Source organism: Camelina sativa, chromosome 13, assembly GCF_030686135.1.
Source record: "Camelina sativa cultivar CO46 ecotype springtype chromosome 13, ASM3068613v1".
Lineage (NCBI taxonomy): Eukaryota > Viridiplantae > Streptophyta > Magnoliopsida > Brassicales > Brassicaceae > Camelina > Camelina sativa.
The window spans coordinates 4,781,748-4,807,973 of record NC_141892.1 but is presented as its reverse complement, the minus strand read 5'-3'; the positions used below and the strand labels follow the sequence as shown (position 1 = coordinate 4,807,973).

At 37.1% G+C, this 26,226-nt stretch overlaps 6 protein-coding genes and 1 pseudogene across 9 annotated transcripts; 3 read left to right on the top strand and 4 right to left on the bottom strand.

Moving 5' to 3' along the window:
* The first annotated feature begins 967 nt into the window (after window positions 1-967).
* On the top strand, window positions 968-4,189 carry LOC104735236 (mediator of RNA polymerase II transcription subunit 19a). 2 transcript variants are annotated; one of them, XR_759431.3, is made up of 7 exons: window positions 968-1,606; window positions 2,182-2,260; window positions 2,375-2,664; window positions 2,916-3,152; window positions 3,385-3,444; window positions 3,595-3,742; window positions 3,960-4,189. XR_759431.3 is itself a non-coding variant. In XM_010454984.2 (6 exons), exons 2-6 carry the CDS (start codon window positions 2,233-2,235, stop codon window positions 3,643-3,645), a joined length of 666 nt encoding a protein of 221 aa, XP_010453286.1. In that variant the 5' UTR covers window positions 1,055-1,606; window positions 2,182-2,232; the 3' UTR covers window positions 3,646-3,842. The 2 variants fall into 2 exon arrangements, 1 of the variants encoding a protein (XP_010453286.1); XM_010454984.2 differs by lacking the exon at window positions 3,960-4,189 and having other exon boundaries at window positions 1,055-1,606; window positions 3,595-3,842.
* Window positions 4,132-7,382, bottom strand: LOC104735237 (uncharacterized). The gene is made up of 8 exons (XM_010454985.3): window positions 7,047-7,382; window positions 6,734-6,825; window positions 6,573-6,647; window positions 6,375-6,481; window positions 6,225-6,280; window positions 5,833-6,007; window positions 5,314-5,598; window positions 4,132-5,189 (listed from the first exon to the last, which is right to left on the bottom strand). Exons 1-8 carry the CDS (start codon window positions 7,224-7,226, stop codon window positions 4,321-4,323), a joined length of 1,839 nt encoding a protein of 612 aa, XP_010453287.1. The 5' UTR covers window positions 7,227-7,382; the 3' UTR covers window positions 4,132-4,320.
* Window positions 7,383-7,621: 239 nt separating this feature from the next.
* LOC104735234 (geranylgeranyl transferase type-2 subunit beta 1) lies at window positions 7,622-10,487 on the bottom strand. Of its 2 annotated transcripts, none has more exons than XM_010454982.3 (10): window positions 10,361-10,487; window positions 10,021-10,074; window positions 9,761-9,911; window positions 9,352-9,468; window positions 9,111-9,177; window positions 8,870-9,018; window positions 8,517-8,650; window positions 8,340-8,438; window positions 8,168-8,243; window positions 7,622-8,056 (listed from the first exon to the last, which is right to left on the bottom strand). In XM_010454982.3, exons 1-10 carry the CDS (start codon window positions 10,382-10,384, stop codon window positions 7,962-7,964), a joined length of 966 nt encoding a protein of 321 aa, XP_010453284.1. In that variant the 5' UTR covers window positions 10,385-10,487; the 3' UTR covers window positions 7,622-7,961. The 2 variants fall into 2 exon arrangements, with proteins under 2 accessions (XP_010453284.1, XP_010453285.1); XM_010454983.3 differs by having other exon boundaries at window positions 9,761-9,908.
* Window positions 10,488-10,633: 146 nt separating this feature from the next.
* On the top strand, window positions 10,634-13,806 carry LOC104735233 (dihydropyrimidinase). Of its 2 annotated transcripts, XM_010454981.3 has the most exons (13): window positions 10,634-10,784; window positions 10,960-11,106; window positions 11,203-11,257; window positions 11,361-11,630; window positions 11,737-11,948; window positions 12,089-12,209; window positions 12,409-12,496; window positions 12,577-12,655; window positions 12,766-12,853; window positions 12,939-12,979; window positions 13,053-13,105; window positions 13,216-13,372; window positions 13,460-13,806. In XM_010454981.3, exons 1-13 carry the CDS (start codon window positions 10,695-10,697, stop codon window positions 13,652-13,654), a joined length of 1,596 nt encoding a protein of 531 aa, XP_010453283.1. In that variant the 5' UTR covers window positions 10,634-10,694; the 3' UTR covers window positions 13,655-13,806. The 2 variants fall into 2 exon arrangements, with proteins under 2 accessions (XP_010453283.1, XP_087338115.1); XM_087481989.1 differs by lacking the exon at window positions 10,634-10,784 and having other exon boundaries at window positions 10,967-11,106; window positions 11,753-11,948.
* Window positions 13,807-17,454: 3,648 nt separating this feature from the next.
* LOC147929214 (uncharacterized) lies at window positions 17,455-20,540 on the bottom strand (annotated as a pseudogene).
* Window positions 20,541-21,192: 652 nt separating this feature from the next.
* Window positions 21,193-21,833, top strand: LOC104735231 (splicing factor 3B subunit 6-like protein). Its single transcript, XM_010454979.3, has one exon. The coding sequence runs from the start codon at window positions 21,289-21,291 to the stop codon at window positions 21,661-21,663; it is 375 nt and encodes a 124-aa protein (XP_010453281.1). The 5' UTR covers window positions 21,193-21,288; the 3' UTR covers window positions 21,664-21,833.
* Window positions 21,834-22,025: 192 nt separating this feature from the next.
* Window positions 22,026-24,877, bottom strand: LOC104735232 (calcium-dependent protein kinase 17). Its single transcript, XM_010454980.3, has 8 exons — window positions 23,990-24,877; window positions 23,752-23,895; window positions 23,496-23,648; window positions 23,285-23,400; window positions 23,040-23,207; window positions 22,796-22,923; window positions 22,586-22,685; window positions 22,026-22,494 (listed from the first exon to the last, which is right to left on the bottom strand). Exons 1-8 carry the CDS (start codon window positions 24,675-24,677, stop codon window positions 22,399-22,401), a joined length of 1,593 nt encoding a protein of 530 aa, XP_010453282.1. The 5' UTR covers window positions 24,678-24,877; the 3' UTR covers window positions 22,026-22,398.
* Between the last annotated feature and the right edge of the window lie 1,349 nt (window positions 24,878-26,226).

Genomic DNA, 26,226 nt, shown 5'->3' with positions numbered 1-26,226 from the left:
GGATTGACCATTACCCTTTATATATTAATGATAGTTTTATCAAACTTTAGATGTGGAACTTGGATTGTATCCCAATAACACTTGTCTGAAGTTAGTCAATAATAATTTTAATTGCATAATAATTATTATAAAATAAGACTGATTTAATAACTTAAATATATTTGTGCACCTAATTTTTCTTATAAACAATAATGATTTCACTTTAAATATGTTTTGATGATTGTAATATATATCAAGACCCCAAAAAAATATTATTAATAGGACATGTGTAGTTTGATAAAAATCTTTCATTTACATTATAATATGCACTTTTTAAAAATATTTTAGTTTGATCTTTAGCTATTAAAATAAATGATAAAAAAGGAAAAAAAATGCTGGAATAATATAATTCATTTACATTTTTAATATAAATTTATAATTAAAACTATAAAAGATGGATAATAGTGCACTTGGTTTGATTTTTTAAAATTTAACTAAAAATTAACAAAAATAAATAATTGTAAGATTTAAGTTTAAAAGATGACACATGTGAAAAAGAGTAGTGCCTATTTGTCAACTTCTTAGAGCATGTGATTAGAGAAGGTTATCTACTTTATTATAAAAAAATATTGTTAATAGGAAATGTGTAGTTTGATAAGAACCTTTTTATTTACATTATAATATGCAATCATTTTAAAATACTTTAGTTATTAAAATAAATGGTAAAAAGGAAAAAAATAAATGATGAAATAATATAATTCATATACATTTTAAATCTATAAAAGATGGATAATAGTATATTTGGGTTGGATTTTTGAATTTAACTAAAATTAATAAAAATAAATAATTATAAGATTTAAGTTTAAAAGGTGACACATGTCAAAAGGAGGAATGCTTATTGTGTCAACTTTTTAAAACATATGATTAAAGAAATTTTTCTAATTTTATTATATAAGATTATGATTAAAATTTTCAGATCTGTAAATTTACTTTAAAATCATGTTTGTATTTTAGTTGATACAAAAAGTCCAAAAATCCAAGTATATGTATGTATTTTGTATCACCCCCACCAAATATATTTCGATAAAACTGGATTGAATACGGTTAGGGAGACAGAGAGATTCATCCATTACTCGGTTCGAATACGGTTTAATTGGGAAACCCATAATTTTATTTGGGGTATAGCGCGCGTGAAGAACACGTGGAAGGCTTTAATGAAAAAAAAGGAAATTAAAAAAAAAAATGCTGACTGAGAAAAGAAATGTTGATTTTTTTTTTTTTTTTAATTATAAATTGAGAGAAGAGGCAGCAAACAAAACGGAAGGAAACAGAGTTTTTTTTATTTTCACCTCATTGGTTCATCCACAAAAAAAAAAAAAAACTCTCTCAAACCCTAAAAACTACAATTCTCTTTCGCTCTCTCGAAGCTTCTTCGATCTCTGTCCCCTTATCGATCACTTGCAAATATCAAAAATTTTGGGCGGGAATTCGGATACTCAATACCCCCAAACCCAACCCACTTCCCCCGCTCCATACCCACCCGTTTCGATTTGTATCTTTTGGTGCGATAGAAGAAGCTATAGAGGGTTTTCTCAACACGAAACGAGATCTGGCTTTGTTGAGACGTGTATGTCGATTCTTTCCCTTACCAAATTGAATCTTGGCTTTGTTTAGTTTCCTACTGGTCTTTTTTGTCTTCTTTTTTTCCAATTCCTCAATTCTTTTTGTTTCTCCAATCCTCAATTTTTTATTGAGAGAGAGTCTAATTATCGTTTTTTAGTGATTACTTCGCAGTCTCATGATACTTGTTAGCTTTCATATAGACGAAAGGAACTGTTTTTTTTTCTTCTTGTTTTTGTTGACTTGATCCTCAGAATTGGATAGACTTTTTAGTATATATGATTTTTACTAAGACAATTCTTGTCATTTCTAGAGGTTTTTTTGATCCAAGTTTCATTATTTCGATCTTGGACTATGTTTTCGCAGATAAAAGTTTGAGACTTGATAGCAGTTTTTGCTAAATTACGTATTTTTTGTCCGTACTTAGTTTTGTTGGAGACTTAATCAGTTTTTGCTCCCTATGAGTTATGAGCTGTTTTAGTTTTTGTTCTACGACATTGTCAATTTATGTAGTATAGAAGCTGACTTTGGTTTGTGTACCTTGGCACTCAATGCCTCATTGATTTTTTTTTACTTGTGTAGGATACATGATGCAGTGATCATGCAAAAGAAATTCAGAGTGCGATAGAGAAGATGGAACCTGAACGTTTAAAATTCGGAGGTACATTGGTGTCAAAGTTGGACCTTTCTTCAGTCCGTGAAGTCTTTTGTGTAGCTCCATGTCCTTTTGGGTCACCTTGAGGTCAATGTGTTGTTTGTTTATTTATAACTGCAGGTCCAAAAGAGTTGTGTGGTGCTGTGGATCTTATATCTCAATTCAAACTAGTGCAACACCATGAATTCTTTTGCAAGAAATCCCTTCCCGTCTCTCTGTCAGATTCCCATTATCTTCATAATGTGGTTGGGGACACAGAGATCAGGAAAGGAGAAGGAATGCAATTAGATCAGCTTATTCAGAACTTATCACAGAGCCGGGAGACTAATATTCGCATCCAACCTTTTGATATAGATGAGCTTAAGCAGGCTTTCCAACTCAATGATATGACTCCTGTTGAATTGCCTCCTGTAAGAATCTACTCCCTTTGTCTCTCTCTGTCTCTTGCTGTTTTGAGTTTTAAACGCATTTTTCATATGAGTATTTGACGTTACATTGAGCTAGAAAACTGGGCTCAATAATGAATGTCCTATTTCCTGTAACATCAAGTTCTTTGGTCAAATGAGAATCATTTCCTAGTAAGGTGAATTACATCTGGGTATCCTACGGAGATGATTGACCTTTGTACTAAAACATGAACCTGCCCGGTTTCTTCTTACAGGCAGAGAAGGGAGCTCCTACAATTCCGCCTAAGTCAAAAAGTGAGTCGAAAGATAAGGACAGGAAACATAAGAAACACAAGGACAGGGATAAGGACAAAGATAGAGAGCATAAGAAGCACAGGCACAAGCATAAAGATAGGAGCAAGGACAAAGATAAAGACAAGGATCGAGACAGAAAGAAGGACAAAAATGGCCACCATGATTCGGGTGATCATTCTAAGAAACATCATGATAAGGTAAGAACATGTCTGTTTGTTGAAGGTATCTGTCTTGGCAAAGATGAATAGCTTAATGGAAAATCTTGTTATATACTAATATGTTACTCTGGAGTTTGGCTGCTTTCTTAACCTGTTGACTTGGCATGAAATTAGCCGATCTAGAGACTGCTCTATAACAGTTTTACTATAATATTTGTTTGAGTTTTTCATATGATGGAAATCACATGGAATCTTTTCACTAATATTTCAGAAAAGGAAACACGATGGAGATGAAGATCTTAATGACGTTCAGAGGCACAAAAAAAACAAGGTAATGGTAATGAAGTGGGCCCTCTTATATTCCTCGTTCGTCGCTGATACTCAGCCTGAAATTTCCACCATAAAAGGTGTTAGAGAACTTGTAATACTGTAAGTCTTTAGTAAATTGTAATGATTCGGCTCTTGGTTTAACTTGTTGCAGCATAAAAGCTCAAAGATCGATGAGATGGGTGCAATAAGGGTTGCTGGCTAATAAAGTTGTAAACATTCCAATTTTGTATTCTGCACTCAAGTAGGTGTCATGGAGAGGTTTAGAAGCACTTTTCAACTCACTGTAGACAGCTTATTAGGTAAGCATCTGTGTACTGTTATGTCTCTTTTGTACAATTTCTCAGTGTTATCGGTATTCCGGGATCCTTCATAGAACATATACATCTGTTATAGTCCAGATACCTATACTTTCTTAGGGCAGTTGAACCCATAATCTTGTATTTTGGCAGATACCTTTTTATATTTTAAGTTGTGTTGAACTGGAAAATCTGTCTCTTTCTGGGATTGGCTTTGTAGGTTAAAAAGCCCAAAATGGTGAACTCATTCCTTGAAGAAGAAAAGGGAAATTTGTGATGATGAAGAAGAAGAATTGAATTAGTATCGTAATTGATTTGGTGTCAGATTTGTAACATTTTGGTCTTAGGGGTGTTTTCTCCCATCTCTTCTCTGTCTATAAAAGCAATACTACTACCGACAATGTTCACTATTCAATATTCATGTATAATAAATTGTTCCTTAATTTGTTACTTAAGTGTTTCAATATCTGTATGGCACTATTGACGTTGTGTCACATGCTCTACCTTAAAAAAAAAATGATCAAATATCAGAACTATTTTCTCAAAAAGATGTCGCTTTAATTGTAACATTTGCAGAGATCTCAAACACAAACTGTAACGCTGGAAGCCATCCCCACTAGCACTCCATCATTTACTCTTTTCCATTCACCATCTATCATAAGGCAGCTTCTGCTTTCCTCTTCATCATTCCACATCAGATTCTCGTCAGCTTCAGTTTCAGTGTTGTCATATGCATGTTCAATATCCATCTCAGCCTCTTCCATATATGTTTCTAATGGGGTCACATCATTTGATTCAGAATCTTCTGCACCCGTCTTTGCTCGCTTAAATGGCGAGTTCTCCAATTGCTGCCTATTGCACTCAGCTCCTCTCTTAGCATTGTTGTTACCTTGTGCTTGTTTTGAGATGCTCTGAGCGTTCTGACAGTCCAGAAGAGGTAAACGTCCAGAAGATCCAATGATCCGAGGCAACATACCAATCGGACAAGGGCTCCATGTTTTCGCCTTTCTCCATCTGTTAGTGGTTTTGTCTGTGTCAATACCTTTTTTCTTTGAGAGTTGAAGTTTGACAAACTCAAGTCGCTTGCCTGCATTATCGAGATTCTTCTCTCGCTCAAGGAGCGTTGTAGGGGCTGTTACAAGCGTAGAACTCTGTTCCAATAGAACACTTGCAGAGCTTTCATGCATGAGAGGGAGTTTACTGAGCTTCTCCTTTAAGACACGGCCTCCCACAATCTCTGCGAGTAGAAATGCTGATTTAAATACCAGTTTGTATCCTAAGGCTCCCAAGAGAAGACATCTACGAATAAGTTCCATAAGGAAAGTGCTTGGAGGTTTCACTTCTAAAGAACTGTTTCTCTGGAAATGCTTTGACCCATTGAGAAGACTCACAAGCCATGCAAACAAGAAAGGGACCTGCTCAACTTGAGAAACCTCTTCCACTGACTTTTCTGTAAGATGCACATTTAAAAACAAACAAACAATTCAATCAAGTTAGAAAACGATCTGGAAACAATATCAAGTTTGAGTTGAAATTCGTCGAAGTAGAAGCATGTAAAACAAACCAATAGTTACCGGTTTCATATCTTCTCCGTTCATTATTTTGGATCATATCAAGGACTGCCTTGAGTAGAGTCAAAAGTAACTCAGGTTCTCTATTTGAGAACTCCATGATTACAGGTTTCCATTCATCTAGAAAGACCCTGAAATCTTGGCCAGGCTGATTCTGAAATTCTGTCGATTTGGAAGAATCCAAGGCTTTGAGTAAGAATTCAAGGAGCACAGATGAAATTTCTGCGGAGAAAGAAGGGTATAACTCAACAAGGCTGCTTACTATCTTCCTTATCCTTTTATTAGAACCTGAAAACCACAAAAATAATTCTAATGACTATACAAACTTAAAGAAATGCGAAGTGAAGCAAGAAGATGCAACATAATCTAGCGGCAACCGAAACCAAAGTATCATCTAAGTAATGTCATAATTCTGTAAACTTCATTAAACATGGGAGACATAGATTGGATATTCCGTTTTTTGCTTGGCATTACTACCTCTATCCATGCAAGGTCCAAAATACAAAAGATGAATTGTCTTACATTTTTCTTTGACCAAAGGGGAGTCAAATTGAGGACTCTTTTTAAGCTGCAAGGACAAAGCAAGTTTCCTGAGTTTGGATTTGACTTCTCTTCTGATGCTAGCTGTTCCATCTCTCTTTAAGGGAATCTGGTACTTCTGAGGCTCCCAATAATATGATTTTAACCATTCCAGTGCCTACAATGACCAACAAATGTATTCACGCAAATTAAGATATTATGTATCATCCAAGCACTACAATACAGAAAACACCTTTCCAAAAAGAGAATCAAAAGATTCTTTAAACAGATCTTAAGAGCAAACGTTTTGATTTACAGCAAAGCAGACATTATGTATTCTGGGGCTAGTACTTGATATAAGGAAGTCTATAAGAATCAAGAGGAAAAAAGTGTACCTCATCTGCAGCATCCCGAAGCACCGAGAGTGCAGGGAGCTCACGGTGAGAGCCCTCTAAAATTAGAACAATCAAATCAATCATAAGCATAAAGCACGCATCGAAAAGTTATTGTACAAAACCAAGGAAAGGGCACCCAAAGATTCTTACCATGACGAATATCGATTAATTTACGTGGGATACCAATTGCTCTAGCTGCATCAGCAATTGAAACATCTTCTCTCCTCCTTGTCTTTTCTATGACACAGTTCACAAGCCTTCATACACAGAAAAATGCGAGTCAACAACAATTACAGAGAGCAAACCAACCAAAACATATCAAGAAGTGGGAAGCAAACTCATAGTCACCTGAGTATTCCCATACAGTATAGCATCTGTAGTAAATGCTCTGAATACAATGCATCTGCTGATTGTGTCTCTCTCCTTTCAAAAAAAAAAAAAAACAAGAAAATGAGATGAACATTCAAAAACATCATGGGGAAACGTTTCGAGGGATTAGAGAGACTAACGGAATAAAGCCATCTTTGAGTTGAATCTCAATGAGGGAACAAGTAACATCCACAGGCGCTGGAAGAGATCCTCTGCTTCGCCATGTTGTAACCTGAAATCCACAAAAGAGATTAAAAAAATCTGTACTTTACAGAGATATCAAGGAACCATTAAGCTCCCTGGTCTAAAGCAGTAAGCTTGATTCAACTAATACAATCTCTGTGGAGCTAAAGTAGCAAGCTTGATTCAACTAATTTAAGCTCTGTGGTGTAAAGCAGTAAGCTTGATTCGATTTATGTAGCAAAAGAGAAAACACGTCGAGGAAAGCATTACCCTTTCCAAAGCAGAAGCGATTCTATCAGGAGAAGAAGAGAAGAGAGACTCTCTCACTGAGTCCCACTCTTCCCAACTCAGCCACGGGACCTGTTTGCAGCCGTCCGATGACGATTTCTGTTGATCCTGCTCGCCGAAATACGATTCGATGTCTGCTTCAATTCCCGCTAGCGCCTCCATTGAAGAAGAGTCTGCTCCAAAGCTTTTTAGGGCTCCACCAAACAAATCTTGGCAAACAGAAACGGAACACTTTCAACTAAACCCTCTCTAATGGCGTTACTAGGGTTTAGAAAAATGTCCAGAATTTTAATTTTATTTTTCTTTTATTTTGCATTTAAATTTAATATTAAGTGAAAACAAAAATAATATATTGCAAATACTTTTTTTAGTTTTTTTCTCTTACAATTTTAATTTGTATGTTAATGCATTCGTTTCCTCTCTAATTTGTGTATAGGACAATTTTATTGAACAATTTTCCTATAAAAATTGGTTTGATTTATTAGAAATAGAATTGAACACTCCTAAACACACATAACATGAGTCCACTTTTTCAATTAGTAAAACAGAATTGACAGTGGAGAGAACAAAACAGTAATGTGATTTGTATAATGTAGCAACACAACTTCGTTTCCATTAGTAGATGGAATTAGAAACCTCGAGAATCTCCAAGCATGTTATATAACATTGAGACTCGAGTTTTGCAAAAGTGCTGAAGGAAACGAAGGAATGGACCAAGAATATCTAACTTCATTATCACAGTAATCACTGAATCCAATCCACTTGGTTGAGCATACAGAACTTCTAAAACCGCCCAAGTAAACTACCCATTGAACAAAGGAAATAAAGCCTTGCTGCCATACTATTTGACCATTAAGATTATACCCATTGCAAGTATAATTGTCTCTAGATTAGCAATCATTTGGTGAAGGCAATCCGGTTGATGACATCAACAGGTAAAGCGTAGGCTGGATCAATTGCTTTCACTCCAGGATACTCAAGGAGGGAAAGCCCTGCACCAATTTGATGAGATGAGACCACTTTGGCTTTAACATCAACATGAGCAGTTTAAAGAGAGAGAGAGAGAGAGAGAGAGAGAGAGAGAGAGACAAAATCAAAGTTACCTGCAACTCCAAAGTAGGTGTGAAAGATATCAACAGCATCCTCTGGTCGGTCTGAGATGCCTCCGTTGTCCAAATCCTATTTATATTCAAATTAAGAAGAGGAGATGAGAGATTTCAGTTAAATTAGCTTATTGGCAACGATAGGACTTTTCTTGAATTGTTGGAGACAAACCTGACAATCCAAGATGAACTTGGCAAGCTTTGCTTTGTCGATCCAGTGAACTCTATCGATCATGATTAGGCTCGATAGGACCCACCATGAATAGCAAACCTGTTAATAATAACAATAAAAGAATGTGTAAGTACCAGTATACATAAGTCTCTCATTGGTGAGGAGCTTAACGCCTACATCAGGGAGTTTCTCAGGTCGTCCATTTAAGCCCCCAGTCTTTGTTTGTCTTTCACACAACCACCAACCAAGTAAGTCCTTGTCAACATGATGAAGACTCCCGGTGATAGCAAGAGCACCCACGCAACAGAAAACTGCAGAAACAGAAGAAACAAATTATGAATATTATCTACACAAGGGCGTAGCAATAGCACGTCAACTACAGAAACGATAAACATCCGAGTAGTCATTAGAATAGTTAAATGGCAGTGATGGGATTAGCCTTGTTCATTCAGTAAAGTTCATCTATTAAAATAATTGCAAGTAACAATCAGGTAGATGACACAGAAATATACTCAAGTAGCATATCATACTCTGTCCTGCATGGGACTCTGCCCCAGGTGTGCACCCAAAACCACCATCCAGGTTTTTGCAACTCACAATGTACTCAACGGCCTTCTCCACATTGATTTTGTCAAGACATTTCAATATTGATAGACAGCATATAGCTATGTACGAAAACCTACATAAACAGTCTTGCAGTTAAGATTCAACAAAGTAAAATCACCAACAAGAAATATAAATGTCTTCGTAATACATTGCCAGGAAGAATACCTTGTATCTATTTCACCCCACATATCTCCTGAGAAGGACCCATCTTCATTCTGCAACCCAGCAACATCTAATTTTGTGTATAGGAAACCATAATAATATATATCATCAGCAATTTACAGAGGTTTTTTCCTTTGCATTTCACATCATTGCTTATTTAAAAATATGAACCTTCCCACATGACTATCAGTGAATGAAGAAGAACGAGTTAGACATCAGCAAGAAGCTAAGTGGTAAAGGATACAACTTGACACTTTCCCAACGTCAAGAATGTTAATTTTGTCAAAGAGGGCCAAGATTTGTACAGCACTGAGGGTATATAAGATATGTGGATCGTGCCCAGTATTACCGGCAAAGCCACCTGCTCAGAAAAACACAATTTTTTTTTCAATTTCAACTGCAGCAATTATCTTATGATTCAGGATAAAAAGTGAGACCCCACAATAACTTCAAAGGTAACCATAGATCTTTTTGCTAGTTCTTACTTAGCAATCACAACCAATGAATGTTTTCTCATAATTTTCCAAGACACATATTTTCACTGCCTAACCCATTTATAACCTTTTTTTTTGTCATTCTATCAGTAAGTATATAGACTTATAGAGCTGATCCGAAATTCATATGGTAGAGAAATATGATACTCTAGTACACACCAGATTCATGCTGGCAAGTCATGATCCATGAAACGACTTCATCTTCAGAAACAGTGCCCAGCTTGTCGAGTAAGTCGAGAGTGGTGAGTCCCCAGTATGCACCATTCATTCTCAGATGGTCCATAACAACAGACTCCAAACTCTCCTTCTTCTAGCAAATTCAAGATAATTCAATAAGCAATTGAAAAGAAGAAGATAAAGTTATATAATAAATCATAGTGACATAATACAGTGGTTTGATATAGTTTCTAGTTACTTACCTTTTCTGCCATCAGAATGTAACGTACATGCTTGTCAGCAACGAGCTGACCCATCTGCCATAAAAAAAAAATTCACAGCAGATTCAGTAACTTTAAACAAAAGAAAGAATCATCATAATATGGCTCGATTCAAGCTTAGTTTACTTCAATAACCTATCAGTAACAACTGATCAACTCATCTATAGTACGAGATTAATCAAAAAGGAACCTTTTTCCAAATCAAAACTTAATGCTGCATTCAAATAACAAAAACGAGACCAAGCTGAACTAGAACTAAATCCTGTAAGAAGGAGACAAAAGCCTGATGATGGTCAGGACAAGAGATAAAGAGTGGTTTTACCTGGGAGGAAGAGGCAGAGCTCATCAGCTTGGAGCGAGACGCAAAATCGCAATTCGGAGACTCTTAAGAAGATCGAAGAGAAGAAGAAATCTAACCTTCTTTTTAATCTTGACATCAAACCGTCTCTTCTTTACCCAAAAGGGTTCAACTGAAATCGCGAACCGGGATTGAAATTTAACCCGGTCTACCCGGTTTTGTCAATTGATTTTTGATTTTGCGTTGCGTTGACTTCAACTGATCGGCCAATAAGAAAGAGAAACTGATAGAGAAGATGAATCATCATCATCAACGCTCACAGGTGGAGGGAGATCCTTGAGTTAAAGCTTCTTCATCAATGGCGCTTAGACCTCTGGATCCATTCTTCTTCATCCTCTCTCTGTTTCTTCTGTTTCCATCGCCTTCCCTCTCGGATTCCACTACTCAGGTCTGTGTCTTTGAACCATCTACTTCCTTAAAGCAAGTAACAAGATTTATTGAAGTTATCTTGCTAAATCCAATACAGTAGAAATAGAAAAGATAGAATTTTGGAGATTTGATTAGATTTCTAATTTCTGAAAGTCAACTATGATAGAAGTGTGTCTGAAATGTGTTTGTTGCAGTTTTGTAGTGCAGGGAGTGAGTATGGTGGGGTTTCATCGACGAGGATTTTGATCAAAGGAGGTACAGTTGTGAATGCACACCATCAACAACTTGCTGATGTCTATGTGGAAGATGGGATTATCGTCGCTGTGCAGCCAAACATTAAGGTCTAACTATTATTTCCTTTCAATGTATCCTTCGTGTTTGGTAGTCAAAGTTTCAATTTTTTTGATCTTCTTGTTGCTATATATATGTAACAACAGGTTGGGGATGATGAAGTTACTGTACTCGATGCTACTGGAAAGTTTGTCATGCCAGGTTAATCAATCGTTACTAGTTGATAATTGCTACATTATTTGGCTTTCGTTTATACTGATCCTTGAAGCATATAAGTATGTTTTCTTCGTTATAATGTAAACAGGAGGAATTGATCCCCATACGCACCTTGCCATGGAATTTATGGGTACTGAGACTATTGATGATTTCTTCAGTGGTCAGGCTGCAGCATTAACTGGTGGAACAACTATGCATATTGACTTTGTTATACCGGTTAATGGCAATCTGGTGGCTGGTTTTGAAGCCTATGAAAACAAATCCAGAAACTCGTGCATGGATTACGGTTTTCATGTGGCAATCACAAAGTGGGATGAAGGTGTTTCCAGGGACATGGAGAAATTGGTCAAGGAAAAGGGTAAATGTCTCGTGACTTATTTAATGCCTCACAGTTTTGGTGTTTCTATCCCTTAGTTTCCCTGTTAAGATGAAACTGAGTGCATGTACATCTCTAAATTATATAGGTATCAACTCTTTCAGATTCTTCCTAGCATATAAAGGATCTTTGATGGTCACTGATGACCTCCTATTGGAAGGCCTTAAAAGATGCAAATCCCTTGGTGCCTTGGCGATGGTTCATGCTGAGAATGGAGATGCAGTGTTCGAGGGACAAAAAAGAATGATTGAACTGGGCATTACAGGTCCAGAGGGTCATGCTCTTTCCCGGCCTCCTGTGGTAATTTAACTCCAGCCTTTTCCATTATATAATACTGCCTCATAGGCTCATAGATTTTTTCTCTTCTCCCATCTCTGCTCTTGCCTTTCTAAACCTTTGTTCACGCTAATAAAGTCAAGATCGTTGTTGGACAATGGCAGCTCGAGGGAGAAGCTACTGCTAGAGCAATTCGTTTGGCTCGTTTTGTTAACACGCCTCTCTATGTTGTTCATGTGATGAGTGTTGATGCAATGGATGAGATTGCTAAAGCTCGAAAATCAGGTCTTCTGTTACAACTCCTGTAGGACTAAATTTTTTTTCTCTTTTCTCATTGTCTTGAAATTATCCTGATATTAATCAATCTTCTTTTCGAACAGCCACTAGTACAACAGCATATGGGTAGATTTACAAAGTACCTTTCAAATTGTTATATAGTACTTAGCTCAATAAAAATGAAAAGTTTGTTGTTATGTATTTTCAGGACAGAAGGTTATTGGAGAGCCTGTTGTGTCTGGATTAATCCTTGATGATCATTGGCTTTGGGATCCTGACTTCACAATTGCATCCAAGTAAGAAATCCTTCAGGTCTATTAATCAAATGATTCCCATTTATTCTTTCAGATCTTCAAAGTTTTTCTCAATATTTCAGGTATGTCATGAGTCCACCTATCAGACCAGTAGGACACGGGAAAGCCCTACAAGATGCCCTTTCAACAGGAATCCTCCAGGTTTCTTTCCTCGTTGTGAATAACTACTTAGACTAACATGACCTATTATATAAAATTGTAAAGATTTTCTAACACTTTTTTTTCTCCTTCCATTGGTATAATCGCTGCAGCTTGTAGGAACTGATCATTGCACTTTCAATTCTACACAAAAAGCTCTAGGACTTGATGATTTCCGCAAAATACCTAATGGTGTTAATGGTAATAACTGACTTGACTGGTTTCTTTCTTTCTGTGCTCATTGTCTCTGTTAACCTGTAATTACTTTGAACTTGTTCATATATAGGCCTTGAAGAACGGATGCACCTGATATGGGACACGATGGTGGTAAGTAGTTGTGGACTGTCTACAATCTTGTTTCCTTACAGAAATGTTAATCGTTTTCTGTATCATAATCCAGGGTTCTGGCCAAATCTCTGCTACAGATTTTGTTCGAATAACCAGCACCGAGTGGTATATTTGCTCTTTCCCTGCTTCCTTTAGTGTTGAAATAAGTTTTTGTTTTCCAATGAGCTTAAACTAGTGACTCATGTGTTTAACATTTGAAATGATTTGGTCATCAGTGCTAGGATTTTCAACATATATCCACGGAAAGGAGCTATCCTTGCTGGCTCGGATGCAGATATTATCATATTGAATCCAAACTCAAGCTACGTGATTAGCTCAAAGTCTCATCATTCAAGATCCGACACAAACGTCTACGAGGGCAGAAAAGGAAAGGTAATATACATTTTTGCAAATATGTATAATCTGAGTAATAGAAGAAAGAACCGCTAATTTCTTGGGGACTTGATTGTTGAATCTCAGGGAAAAGTTGAAGTGACAATAGCAGGAGGACGAATTGTATGGGAAAATGAGGAGCTTAAAGTTGTTCCAGGAAGTGGCAAGTATGTAGGGATGCCTCCTTTCAGTTACCTATTCGATGGGATGGAGAAATCAGATGCTAATTATCTATCTTCTCTTCGAGCTCCAGTTAACCGTGTCAGAACTGAAGCTACATAGAACTCTGCATATCATCAGTTGATTCCATACGAATATCTGTACATAACATTATTTGTATTAAAAATACTGATAGAGTGACGATTAGGAATTATGTCCATGTAGTACGTAAAAGTTATCCCTGAGTTAATTAGCCTATGTTCTCTTTTCTCAAATCATGTGTGTTAGAAGAATAATAAAAAAGAGGAGACGTTAGAAGCTTCTAGTTTCTCAATATAAGTTACGCACAAGCCAATCAAATTTGGGAGAAGATAAAATATTTAGAAAATAAAAGGATTTGATTTTTAGATTTCAAAATTAGTTACAAATGAAAGGAGAATGAGGTATTTATAGCCTCCAAAACTAAAAAAAATCTAACATATTTTTTATATATCTAGATTTTTAACTATAATATTTAGATTCTTATACTCTCTCTAAATTCATTTTAGATTATGTTTAAGGTATTTATACACATATTAAGAAACTGCATAGATTGTATAAGTTGTTTGTCTTTTCCGTATTAAAACATCATTCATTACTTAAAGTAATATTATCAACCAATAACAAGACACTCTACAAATTACGGATAATAATAATAAAAATGAAATAAATTTTTGTATAGAATAAAGAGGACATCAATAATTAATCTGAGACAAAATATTTTCTCAAAAACATCATTTAAACTGAAAATTTCAATCTTTTTATAAAATTAATAGTTCAAATAAAAGGTTAATATTTGAGAAAAAAAGAGATTATTAAATAAATATGAGAATCTTCTTTATATATTCGGTCGTGTCTAATTCAAATTTCATTCTCCAGTCCTAACACTCAATACTTGTTTCTTGTCTAAATCAAAATTGTGATTAAAATCCAATTGGAGCTTTTTTCATTATTATTTTTGTACGAAAAGTAGATACATTAGTTCATCATCATATATTAGATGAATATAATAAAAATACTAATATACAACAACTATATAAACATATATTAGGTTGTGTGTAATCTAAATTTTATATTCATTTCTTACACTCAATATTTGTTTTTGGTCTGAATCAAAGTTGTCATTAATATCCATCACCTCACATCAACTTTGTTACAAATGAAAGAAGAATTTAGATGAATATGACAAAAATGCTAATAGAAAATTGGAGGCTTGCCACGTCTAGCAAACTTAACTTCCTCCACTAACCTTAAGCTTAGACTTACAAATACTTTTGTTCTTTTCATATCGAGATAATAGCAACGGTTTGAATCAGAGTCAAGCGATCTAAGCATATCATAAGTGCTACGCGACGTGTTGTTCCCTTCCCGGAACGAGTGAATAGAATCATTAAATTCTGGTTCACGGTAATTATCACTTCCAACCACCTGAACATCGAAATCAAGCGATACATCTAACATAAAAACAATCCAGCAGCAAAAGCCAAGTAAACAACCAAGAGAATACACAAAAAATGCTAAGTCAATGGAAATAAAACCCAAAAAAATGTTACTAACGTCATTAAATATGTGAAACTGTTGTAGCTCCAAGGCTTACAGCTCTACTAACAGCTGCTCGAACGTCTGGAGTTAGACTACGACATTGTTAGTTCTATGAGATTCACTGAAAATAATCTAATCAAACAAACGGTTAATTTTTTAGAAAAAAATGAGAGATTATTAAATTTAGTATAATATCTAAAGTTAACAAAGAGAGTTTTAATTAGAGATTATTAAACGAACAAAATGAGAGATAATTATAAGTGATGTAGTTAGTTGTTCAAATTTCAAGCGGAAAGAAATAATAGAGATGTTGCTTACTTGAAAAATTCATTAGCAGCTGTCGTGACAACCATAACAACATGTGTTCCAGTAAGCATCAAATGCACTCGGCGTTGGCCATTTCGAAGTTTTTGTTGTGGTGTTATCTCTACAGCTTCAAAAAGTAAATACATTAGTTATCCAACATATGTTATTAGAAAACAATTATATAAACATATATTCGGTGGAGTGTAATCCAAATTTCATCTCCATTTCTAACATTCAATAGTTATTTTTTTGTCTTAATCAAAGTTGTCATTAATATTCATCACTTCAAAAGCTGAAAATATAGTGGATAATGACAATAATAATTGTTTTAAAAGAAAAAGTGTGAAATCATCAATCATCAACATTCTTCACATAATAAATGAGGTAATAGAGTCATTTTAGAAAAATTTCAAAACATTTTGTTGTTTATCAAGTTCTCATCCATCTAGTCTTTCATATATAATTGTGCTGTTTTTATTTTTCAAATACAACAAATGAATGTAAACATTTGTAGTGGGCACAATTATGTTTTCATAATTTTTTAAATATTTATCAAATTCAAAGGTATTATTTTCCGTTTCATGCGATTACCTTTAAATTTGAAATAGTTATAATGTTTAGATAGGATTATAGTCAAAGCAATGGACATGAAATTGGATTACGTTGGTAGATTACTTGTTGGATAAATTAACAACAAATATATATGAATTGGATGGACTCATAGCAATATGTGAATCGAATTGGTATGTTATATACAATTTAATAAGAATAAAACATGATCTCTAAATCCAATACATCTTTGTATATGGTTTGAAAGCAAAATTTTTAAACCAGTAACAAAATAATTTGTTTTTGAATAACATGTACATAATATGCCAAAAAATCAAAACCGGGTGATGGAATAGCACATAATTTTGGCAATCAAACCAGAAATAGATTTCGGTTTGGTAGATTGCTTTTGGTTTTAGTGGTTTAACATTAAACCGTAAATAAAAATCCCCAACCAAGCGTAATAAATACTCCCACCGGAGGTGAATCGAGTGCTCTATGTTCGTAACGAACGAGGAGATGTACGATATCTTCGACAAGTACGGCGCCATCCGCCAGAATCGGCTGCGACAAGGCCACTAAAGGCACGACGGCCTTCATCGTTTACGAGGATATCTACGACGCCAAGAACGTCGTCGACCATCTCTCCGGCTTCAACGTGGCGAATCGGTACCTAATCGTGTTGTATTACCGACACGCGAAGATGAGCAAGAAGTTTGACCAGAAGAAGAGCGAAGAGGAGATCACCAAGTTGCAGGAGAAGTATGGAGTCTCTACTAAAGATACGTAATTTGTCTTCTTCGATTCCATGTGTTCGTCCTGTGAAGTATGGTATGGAGAGTGTCTTCTTGGACTTGGGGTTTTCAATTGAAAATGTGAAAAGAACTTGTTATCTCTGTGTATGAAGTTTTTAAATTTAGTTGCTCTTTTTGTTCTGTATATCGACAAAGCAATGAAATACCTCTTTTTTTTTTTTTTTTTTTAGCTATTACTCTGTTACCAAAGTTCTCTGCTTTGATGATCTTAAAGCAATATCATGTTCCTTTGATTATGCTGCAACACCATAGTGTAGTTTCTCAAGGATCTTTTAAGGTCAAGTAATTTTAGGTTTGCCTTCCACTTGTAAATAATGTCGTGGTTTTGGTTCACAGTGCATTTGCCAGTGTGTTTTAGCTTTGTATATCTTTTCTGGACTGGTGTCAACTGTGTTGTGTGGCTAGCAAGTGAAGTGAGTAAGAACGAATACTACTAAACACATACAAGAGAATCGATAAAGAATTTTTTAGTACATTGAGAAACCCCATGGCGCTTATGTAGTAGTAGACAACCAGAAAAGAAAATGTACATATATCAAAGAAACACAAGTGAAATGCTGCTAGTCTTTTTATTTCTGATTTCTATGAACCAATTGGAAAGACATCTCATCTTGGAACCAACTTAAATACATACAAGAGAAAACATAAAAGAGAGAGACAGAGAGACAAAACGTTGCCTAAAGAAATAACGACGAGTCTGCTTCTATTGTCTCTTCCGCCTCATACGCCTTTCTCTCTTTCGCTTTGTTTCCTCATGCTGCGCATCACACTCACGTTTTTGTCTCTTTCGCCTCAGATGCTTTTCTCTCTTTCTCTTTGTTTCCTCCATGTGAGCAAAACAGTCAACACCAGACACATTAGCATGCAAATCAATCATAGCCATCTCCACTTCATCCTCCAGCTTGTGGTACTGTAGACGGTAGAAATACCATTGAAGAACGGCCGTCTTCCGCTTCCACTGCTTTTTACAAGGCTCTAATACTCTGGAATACGCATCAATAAGCTCACTGAAGGTACGGAATAAGCTATGAGTTGGCTCCATAAACTCAAACGGAGGCACATTATTCGCGCGTTGCATCAAATCCATCCCATACCGCGCCACAAACTGCGCTGTCAGCTTCATAATACCACGCCACTTGACTGCGAGATTCACAGGAAGGAGCGCTGGAGGCGGAGGCAGATCCCTTGAAGGACGACACTCAAGACTGGGTTGTGCATCACCTACACACTCATGAGTACCTGGAGCACCAAGATGGATACTCTGAGCTCCAAAGTCTTCAGTACGCTGAGATAGCATGCCAGGATGCATTTTGGTTAGACGGTTCATCAACTCTGAACGGTGTTCAGGTGGAAAACACAAGACATCAGAATAATCTTCGCTGAAATTGTTATCGTTCTCCACGAAGACGAAATAGTCAACACCAGTCACGAAAGCATACAAATCAACCAAAGCCATCCCCACTCCCTCCTCCAGCTCGTCCAGTTGAAGACGGTTCCAAAAACAATCAACAACTCCTCCAGCATGCATATCAAACTTACTATTCCCCAGCTTTTCAGAAGGCTTTAATACTCTAGAATACTCATCAACACGCTTATTGAAGAAAGGGAACCGCTTGTTAGTTCGCTCCATAAACTCAAACTGAGGGTTCCTCCTAACCACTCTCCTCATAAAATCCATCCCATACCTCGCCACAAACTGCGCTGTTAGCTTCATAATACAAATCTCCTTGAGTTCGATCCCCTCAGGCAATGTAAATGCAAGCTCATGATCCGGTTGTGCATCATTTACACACTCTTCAATAGCTCCATCTTGATACCGAGCAAGGGGTTCAATCAGCTGAGATGCTAGAGGAGGCTGAGAAACCATACCACCACGTATGCAAGCAAAATAGTCAACACCAACCAGGAAAGATTGCAAATCAATCACCGCCATCTCCACTCCCTCTTCCAGCTTGTCTAATTGAAGGCGGTTGAAGAAACATTCAAGAACAGTCGCCGCACATGCATCACTCTTACTCAGCTTTCTGGAAGGCCTCAAAACCCCGGAATAATCATCAACAAGCATACTGAAGGTACAAAAGCTTGGATGAGTTGGCTCCATAAACACAAACTGAGGGTTCGCAACCACAATCTCCATCAAATCCATCCCATAACGTGCAACAAACAGTGCTGTGAGACTAATAATACCATCCAGCTTGAGTGTGGCAAACGCAGGATTTGTAGATGCAGTACCGTGAGGTCTTAGAGGCGGATCCCTTAAAGGTGGGCGCTCAAGATTGCCCTGTTGTGCATCACCTACACACTCATGAGTAGCTGGAGCATCAGGTTTGATATCCTGAGCTCCATCTTGATTCTGAGCAGAGTATCCAGTAAGCTGGGATCCCAGTGGAGGCTGCATTTGCTTAAGTTGCTTCATCAGCACCGAAAGATGTTCAGGAGGTGGCAGGTTAGCAGTATACTCGTCATCCTCCATGCGAGCAAAACAGTCAACGCCATCCACAAAAGCATACAAATCAATCATAGCCGTCTCCACTCCCTTGTCCAGCTTCTCCAGTTGAAGACAGTGGAAAAAACAGTTAAGAACAGTCTCCACACAATCATCACTCCTCCTCATCAATTTGGAATGCCTTAATACTCTGGAGTACACGTGAACAAGCCAGTCGGAAAAACAGAGGCTGGGTATCCTGAGGCCCATCAGTGAGCTGAGGCTGCATTTGTTTTAGCTGATTCATCAACACTGAAAGGTGTACAGGTGGTGGCAACCTGTCAAAGTACTCGTCATTGTCCATGTGAGCAAAACAGTCGACACCACCCACAAAAGCATGCAAATCAATCATACCCTTCTCCACTCCATCCAACAAGTTGATGAATTGAAGACGGACGGAAAAACAATCAATAACGGAATCGCTACTAGCTCTCCCAATGGCTTTCGTAATACTCTGGAATACGCATCAACAAGCAAATTGAAGAGATAGAACCAGCTGTCAATGGGATTCATAAACTCAAACTGCCGAGACGTAATCGCATCCTTCAACAAATCCATCATCCCATACCGCGCTGCAAACATCGCTGTGAGTTTGATAGTACCAAGGTCCTTGAGTTTGATCCATGCAGGGGAAAGTAGTACTGGAGGCCGATCCCACGGAAAAGGAAGATCAGGATCAGGTTTTGCATCACGGGTAGCTGGGAGGATTTGCTGAGCTCCAGGGCAGTCAGTACGCACAAGCATACCACGGTTGTCAAGCATGAGTGAAAGGGGTGTAGGTGGTGGCATGGTAATAGGAAAGAAATCATTCTCCATGTAAGTAAAACAGTCAACACCAGACGTAAAAGCATGCAAATCAATCAAAGCCGTGTCCACTCCGTCCTCCAGCTTCTCCAACTGAAGACGGTGTAAGAAATTCCGAAGAACGGTTTCCATACAATCGTCAGTCCTCCTCAATACATGACAATACGCACTAACAAGATTATAATGAAAACGTAACCTTGTATCATCATCAGTTGGCTCCGGCTTCAAGAAGTCAAACAGAGGGTTCTTATCCATTCTCTCCCTCAAGAGAGACTCAAACTCCATCCCATACCGGGCCACAAACTGAGAGGTGAGCTTAATAACACTAAGATCCTTGAGTGAGATCCCTGGAGGACATGTTAAATCATGGTGGACGTGGTAAGGAGAACGATACGCCATAGTATGTCTTTCAGGGGTCAGATATTTAGAAAGGGTGGGCTGGTAAAAGGAGTAAAAAGGGTCTGATTTCTTCAAAAAACTGAACTTTGTATGATTCACATAAGTGGACATGATCCTCTTCTCATACTCCAAACCCTTTTTGGCAATCAAACGTGTTGTTCTGTCCACAATGTTTCTGATTTCCGGAGGTGGCTGCAAGCTTGTTGCATCATTCTGCCTCCAACTGGACGACATTTTATTTTTCTTCTACAACGACAGAAAATTAAAATTAAAACTTGAAATTTTCGTTGGTTTACCAACAACACAAAACTATCAAATTTACGATGACGGAATGACAAGAGAAGAATATTATGATTGAGTTGGTTCATCAATATTGGACATTTTTATACAACGGGGGGGGGGGGGGGGGAATTCTACAGAGATTAGGAACTTTACTTTCTAAGTAAAAAGGCAATCTAAGAAAAAGGAAGAAGAAGAGAAGAAAGTCAAAGAAGGAATCTGTGGGCTTAAGAGTGTTTTTTGTTGTAATGGGCTTCAGGTTAAACAGGCCCAATTGAATCAATGTAGCGATCAACTAAGGCGGTTACTTCTGGTGGAATTGGTTTACATATAAGTACCGTCAATAACAACAAAAGAATCCCCAAGCCAGCATGTGTAAAGACGTTTTTACCCTTTTATTCATGAGAGAATTACTCTTTCGCGAGGAGGCTTTATAATTTCAATATTTTTCCGATACAAAAGATATTTTTCTCTCGGCGACGGAAACAACAAATCTCACCCGCGGCTAAAGGAAGAAGAAGAAGAAGAAGAAGAAGGGTATGACGACAATCAGTCTACGGAAGGCAAACACAAGACTCCCACCGGAGGTGAACCGAGTGCTCTATGTTCGTAACCTTCCCTTCAACATAACGAGCGAGGAGATGTACGATATCTTCGGCAAGTACGGCGCCATCCGCCAGATTCGAATCGGTTGCGACAAGGCGACCAAAGGTACGGCGTTCGTCGTTTACGAGGATATCTACGACGCCAAGAACGCCGTCGACCATCTCTCCGGCTTCAACGTCGCGAATCGATACCTAATCGTGCTGTATTACCAACACGCGAAGATGAGCAAGAAGTTTGACCAGAAGAAGACTGAAGAGGAGATCACCAAGCTGCAGGAGAAGTATGGAGTCTCTACTAAAGATACGTAATTTGTCTTCTTCGATTCCTTTGGTTTTCCTGTTATTGCTGCAATTTAGGGTTTTTAATTTGGGGGAAGATGTGAAACTCTTTTTATCTGTATGGTTTTGGTTATGTGTGTTTGCTCTTTTGTCCTTTACATCGACCAATCAGTGAAAAAATACATCTTTTTTACTCCAAATTTAGCTATTGCTCTTACGAAATTTTATTACTTTGATGCAGTTGATAACCTTGTTTGAAGGATATTTAGGGAGAACTAATCGTAGGTTCTGATGAAGGCCTTGATCGATTTGGTTTTAGGTTCACTCTGCCTTAGCCGTTGTTGATATATGTGTTTAGCTCTATGATTATTTTTCCAAATTGGTGCTCACTGTTTTGCTAGGAAGTAAGAACAAATTTCACTAAACACATACAAGAGAATTGATAAAAGAATTTTTTAAGTACATTGAGAAACCCCATGGCACTTTAAGCACTAGTAGACAACTAGAAAATAAAATGTACATACATCAAACACCTCCCCCAAACCCTCCAGTTTATGATTTTGTCTTCCTTCTTGAGCCCTCTCCTCCCTAAAAGATATCTTCCAGTTCAATCATTAGCGGTCCGAGCATAACTTTAGAATAACTTTTCTCTTTGATATTTGCTTTGCCTTATCTCTCTCATTTGTGAAAAGGAAGATGAGTTTCTCGACCCAATGTGCTGCTCTCCTTCTATCTCCTCCTCTCTTCCTCTACTTCAATAATTGTTTATTTAAATGACATCTCACGCCGCTTCTTTGGGATAGGATCCGGGTTTCCTTTTCTCATCATTGCCACAAATTCATCATAGTTTATCCGACCATCCTGCAATTGTTAATTTCATTATAAATTTTGGTTACTACTAATGAGACTGCGAGTTGCTTGTTACATTTTTGAAGGAACTGTAGTTACTTACATTGTCTCCATCAACCTCGGAAATTATCTCCTTAATGTCTCTGCCATCATTCATGCCAAACTCCCGTAGGGCTTGCTCTAGCTCTTCCATTGTGATATATCTGAGGAACAGCAAGCATTATTTTAAGGTGAAATTTTTGTTGCCTAACAAGTTTCATATTGCTTTTGGTGCATAAATTCTTTTATGAATAACAAATTGTTGAGTACTTACCCACTGTTGTCTTTGTCAAAGTGTTGGAAGGCTGAGTAAAGATGTTCTTCTTTGTCAAGTCTGTTAATGTGCATTGTGGCTGCGATGAACTCACCATAGTCTATTGTTCCATTACCATCAGCATCAGCCTGTAGAATTCCATGTAACGCAGAGCAAAAAAAACAAAAAATCGGTAGTGAGTCTCCTTTACTGTTGCTCAGCATTTGACTTAAGCTAAACTCTTGCTAGTATCCAAAGGACTTACAGCTTCCATTAGCTGCTGGACTTCGTATTCTGACAACCTTGTACCTTGTTTAGCTAGTCCCTGTCTTAGCTCCTCGAGTGTTATTGTTCCACTGCTATCAGTGTCCATACCTTTAAACATCTCCTTTAACCCCATGATCTCTTCCTCTGATAAGCACCCTGCTATCACCTGTTGGAAGGTTTCAGGTTAGAATAATATACTGAAAGCTATATTATTTTCTATTGGGTAAGGAATATGATTGTTACCCGTAATGCAACTTTCTTGAAATTGTTCATTGCTTTGAACTGCTTGAGCCTGGACATCACCGCATTGTCAAGAGGAACATCTGGTGCCTCTCCATCCTCCTTGATCCATGGATGGTCTTTACAAAGGGTAAAAACATTAGAGACAATATTTTAAATTGCACAGAGAGATTGTTATGCTTTTGACATTTTTGGTATGTTAATAGATGTTTACTTAGAACTTGGGCAGCTGTTAGTCTTTGCTTGGGATCAGAGTTGAGCATCTTCTTAACAAGATCCTTCGCCTGAGGCGAGATAGATGGCCATGGATCGCTTGAGAAATCAACATGTCCCCTTAGGATGGCGTTGAATATCCCATTCTCCGACTCTATGATCAGGTAAATACACAACACATGAATATAAAAACATCTCCATATATGTTTAATATATTTTTTGGGTAGATAAAAATAAGAAGTAGAATATATCTTTACCAGCCCAGAATGGTGGAACACCACACAAGAGGATATACAACATGACACCTATACTCCAAATATCGGCTTCTGGTCCATACTTCCTTTTCAAAACCTCAGGTGCAATGTAATAAGCACTCCCCACAATATCCTTGAACACCTCTCCTGTAACAACACAGCGGAAACAAAAAATCTATGAGTATAACCTTGACCCGTTTTATTTGTTATGCAGGACTTTACAATGATGCTGATTCAAAACCTGGCTTGTAGAAAACCGACAGCCCAAAGTCCGTGGCTTTGAGAGGAGAATTTTCATCTTTGTTGAGTAGCAGAAAGTTCTCTGGCTTTAAATCCCTGTGAATAACCCCCATGGAATGGCAAGTATGCACAATCTGAACAATGGTTCTTAGCAACGAAGCAGCTGCTTTCTCCGAGTAATGTCCTTTAGCAATAATCCTATCGAACAACTCTCCACCTGCGCAAAGCTCCATAACCAAATGCACAGAATGCTTATCCTCATAAGCTCCTTTAAGCTCCACAATATTAGGTTGACCAGTCAGGTGATGCATGATCTGCACTTCTCTTCTTACATCCTCAATGTCTTCCTTGTTCACAAGCTTCCTTTTTGCAATCGTCTTGCAAGCAAATTGCTGACCTGTTGCCTTCTGTGTGCAGAGGTGGGTGACACCAAATTGGCCTCGCCCAAGCTCTTTCCCTAGAGAATATGAAGATTTTACATCTTCCATGGGTCGACCTAAGACAGGGCCTATAGGGCCTTGTTTTGTTGCAGGAGGAGGAGAGGGAGGCGCATGTTTAGATTGTGGTACAGAAGCTTCCGCGGTTGGACCAGTCTTATTGGCAGCATTTGAAGTGGTAGCTCCGTTTTCCAGTGCATGTCCATCTCCGTTATCGGCCGAGTCCTGTCCGTGAGAGCAACAATTTCCCATTGTTGCATAAAAGGGTGGGGGAGGAGGAGGTAAAAGCTCAAAGGAAGAGGTAAATGCTCAAAGGAGGAAGAGAAAATAGAAAGGTTTTTAATTTTTTTGTGTAATTTTCTTCTCTTAATTTTTTTTTTCTTCCCTGGTTTTTGTTTCTTCTTTAGCAAGAAAAATTAGGTGATTTGGTTGTGAATGACTATGAATAGAATGTGTTTTTACTTCGCTGGCCTTCGGTTCAAAGGGTTATAGGGTTTGTTGATAGGGAGGGAGTTTAGGACAAAAGCTTGTCTGTAATTTTGGTATTTAAAGTAAAACAACATTTAGGATTTATTAGGACAAAGGTTGAGAGCAAATCCTGGGATTTTCATTTTGTTACAAAATTTGTCTGTTCTTATCTTCCAAATGTCAAGTACCCCACCGACCAAAAAGAACTGTCAAATATTTCACTATAGTTTTGAATATACCAAAGATTTTAACTTGTGACTAATATAGTCTAAAACTCTAAATTGCAGGGGGGTTAGACAATCTCCTTCATAACTAAATAATAACATTTTTGTATGAGATGATAATGAAATCTTATACACTAGGTTGAGAAGTTGAGAATTCCGCTAAAGAAACCATAAAAAAGTAGTTATGGGAGATTTTGTCAAATGAGAGTACTAAGATTGGTTATTTAACGATTTAATTATGTGATTTAAATATTGTTGGGCGCATGGATCTTTTGTTTTGTAAAGCGGAATATTTTTCGTAACATATTAATTTAAAAAGTTTAAATTGTCTTCCAAATTTTTAAGATATGTTTTTCTTCTTTGTTGATAACACAAGTTAGCAAATTATGATTTACGTAATTAAAAATTATGAATTTTACAAAATTTCTTGTTACGGCAATGATCAAGCCAGATAATGACAATGATATGTTTGTCTTATGAGACTTTATTTTGGATTCATCAGGATGGTCTGGTCAGTTAATATAAGTTTATAAGATTTCTAAGGAGAAGATAACAAGGCATCTGTATGTGTGTGATAGACGTTAATCTTTTTTTTCTTTTTTGAAGTTTGGAATCACATTTGAGACTTATTATGTAAGGAGGGTTTGAAAGTTCTCTCTTTTTTTTTTTTTTTTTTTTTTTTGAAAATTTTCAGATGTGAAGAGAGCTATGTGGTTGTTATTTTGTGGCTTATATTTGACTTTTTAAACGTTTTATTATTGTTCTCTTCTACGACGATCGAGATTGTTTTGCAAGAAGAGCATGACATGAGCGGCTTTACTTCCTTTGCCTGTAGTTAGGGAAAACCCTAGAACTAGAAGTACTCTGTTCCCAAAGTGGATTTCCCTCTGAGGGAGTCCCACACCTTTGGGGCGGGAAAAAAGTAAAGCTTTTGTTTTATTTCACATTTGTTGTTTAGAGGATTAAATATTGAGTCGTGACATCGTTGGAGTGGACAGCTATGTATCTTTCATATTTAAAAATTGTAATATTTACCATCGTCCTTGGTACACAGTTTTTATTTTGATTTTTTTTTTATTTATAAAAAACGTAAATTAAGTCACACGTCA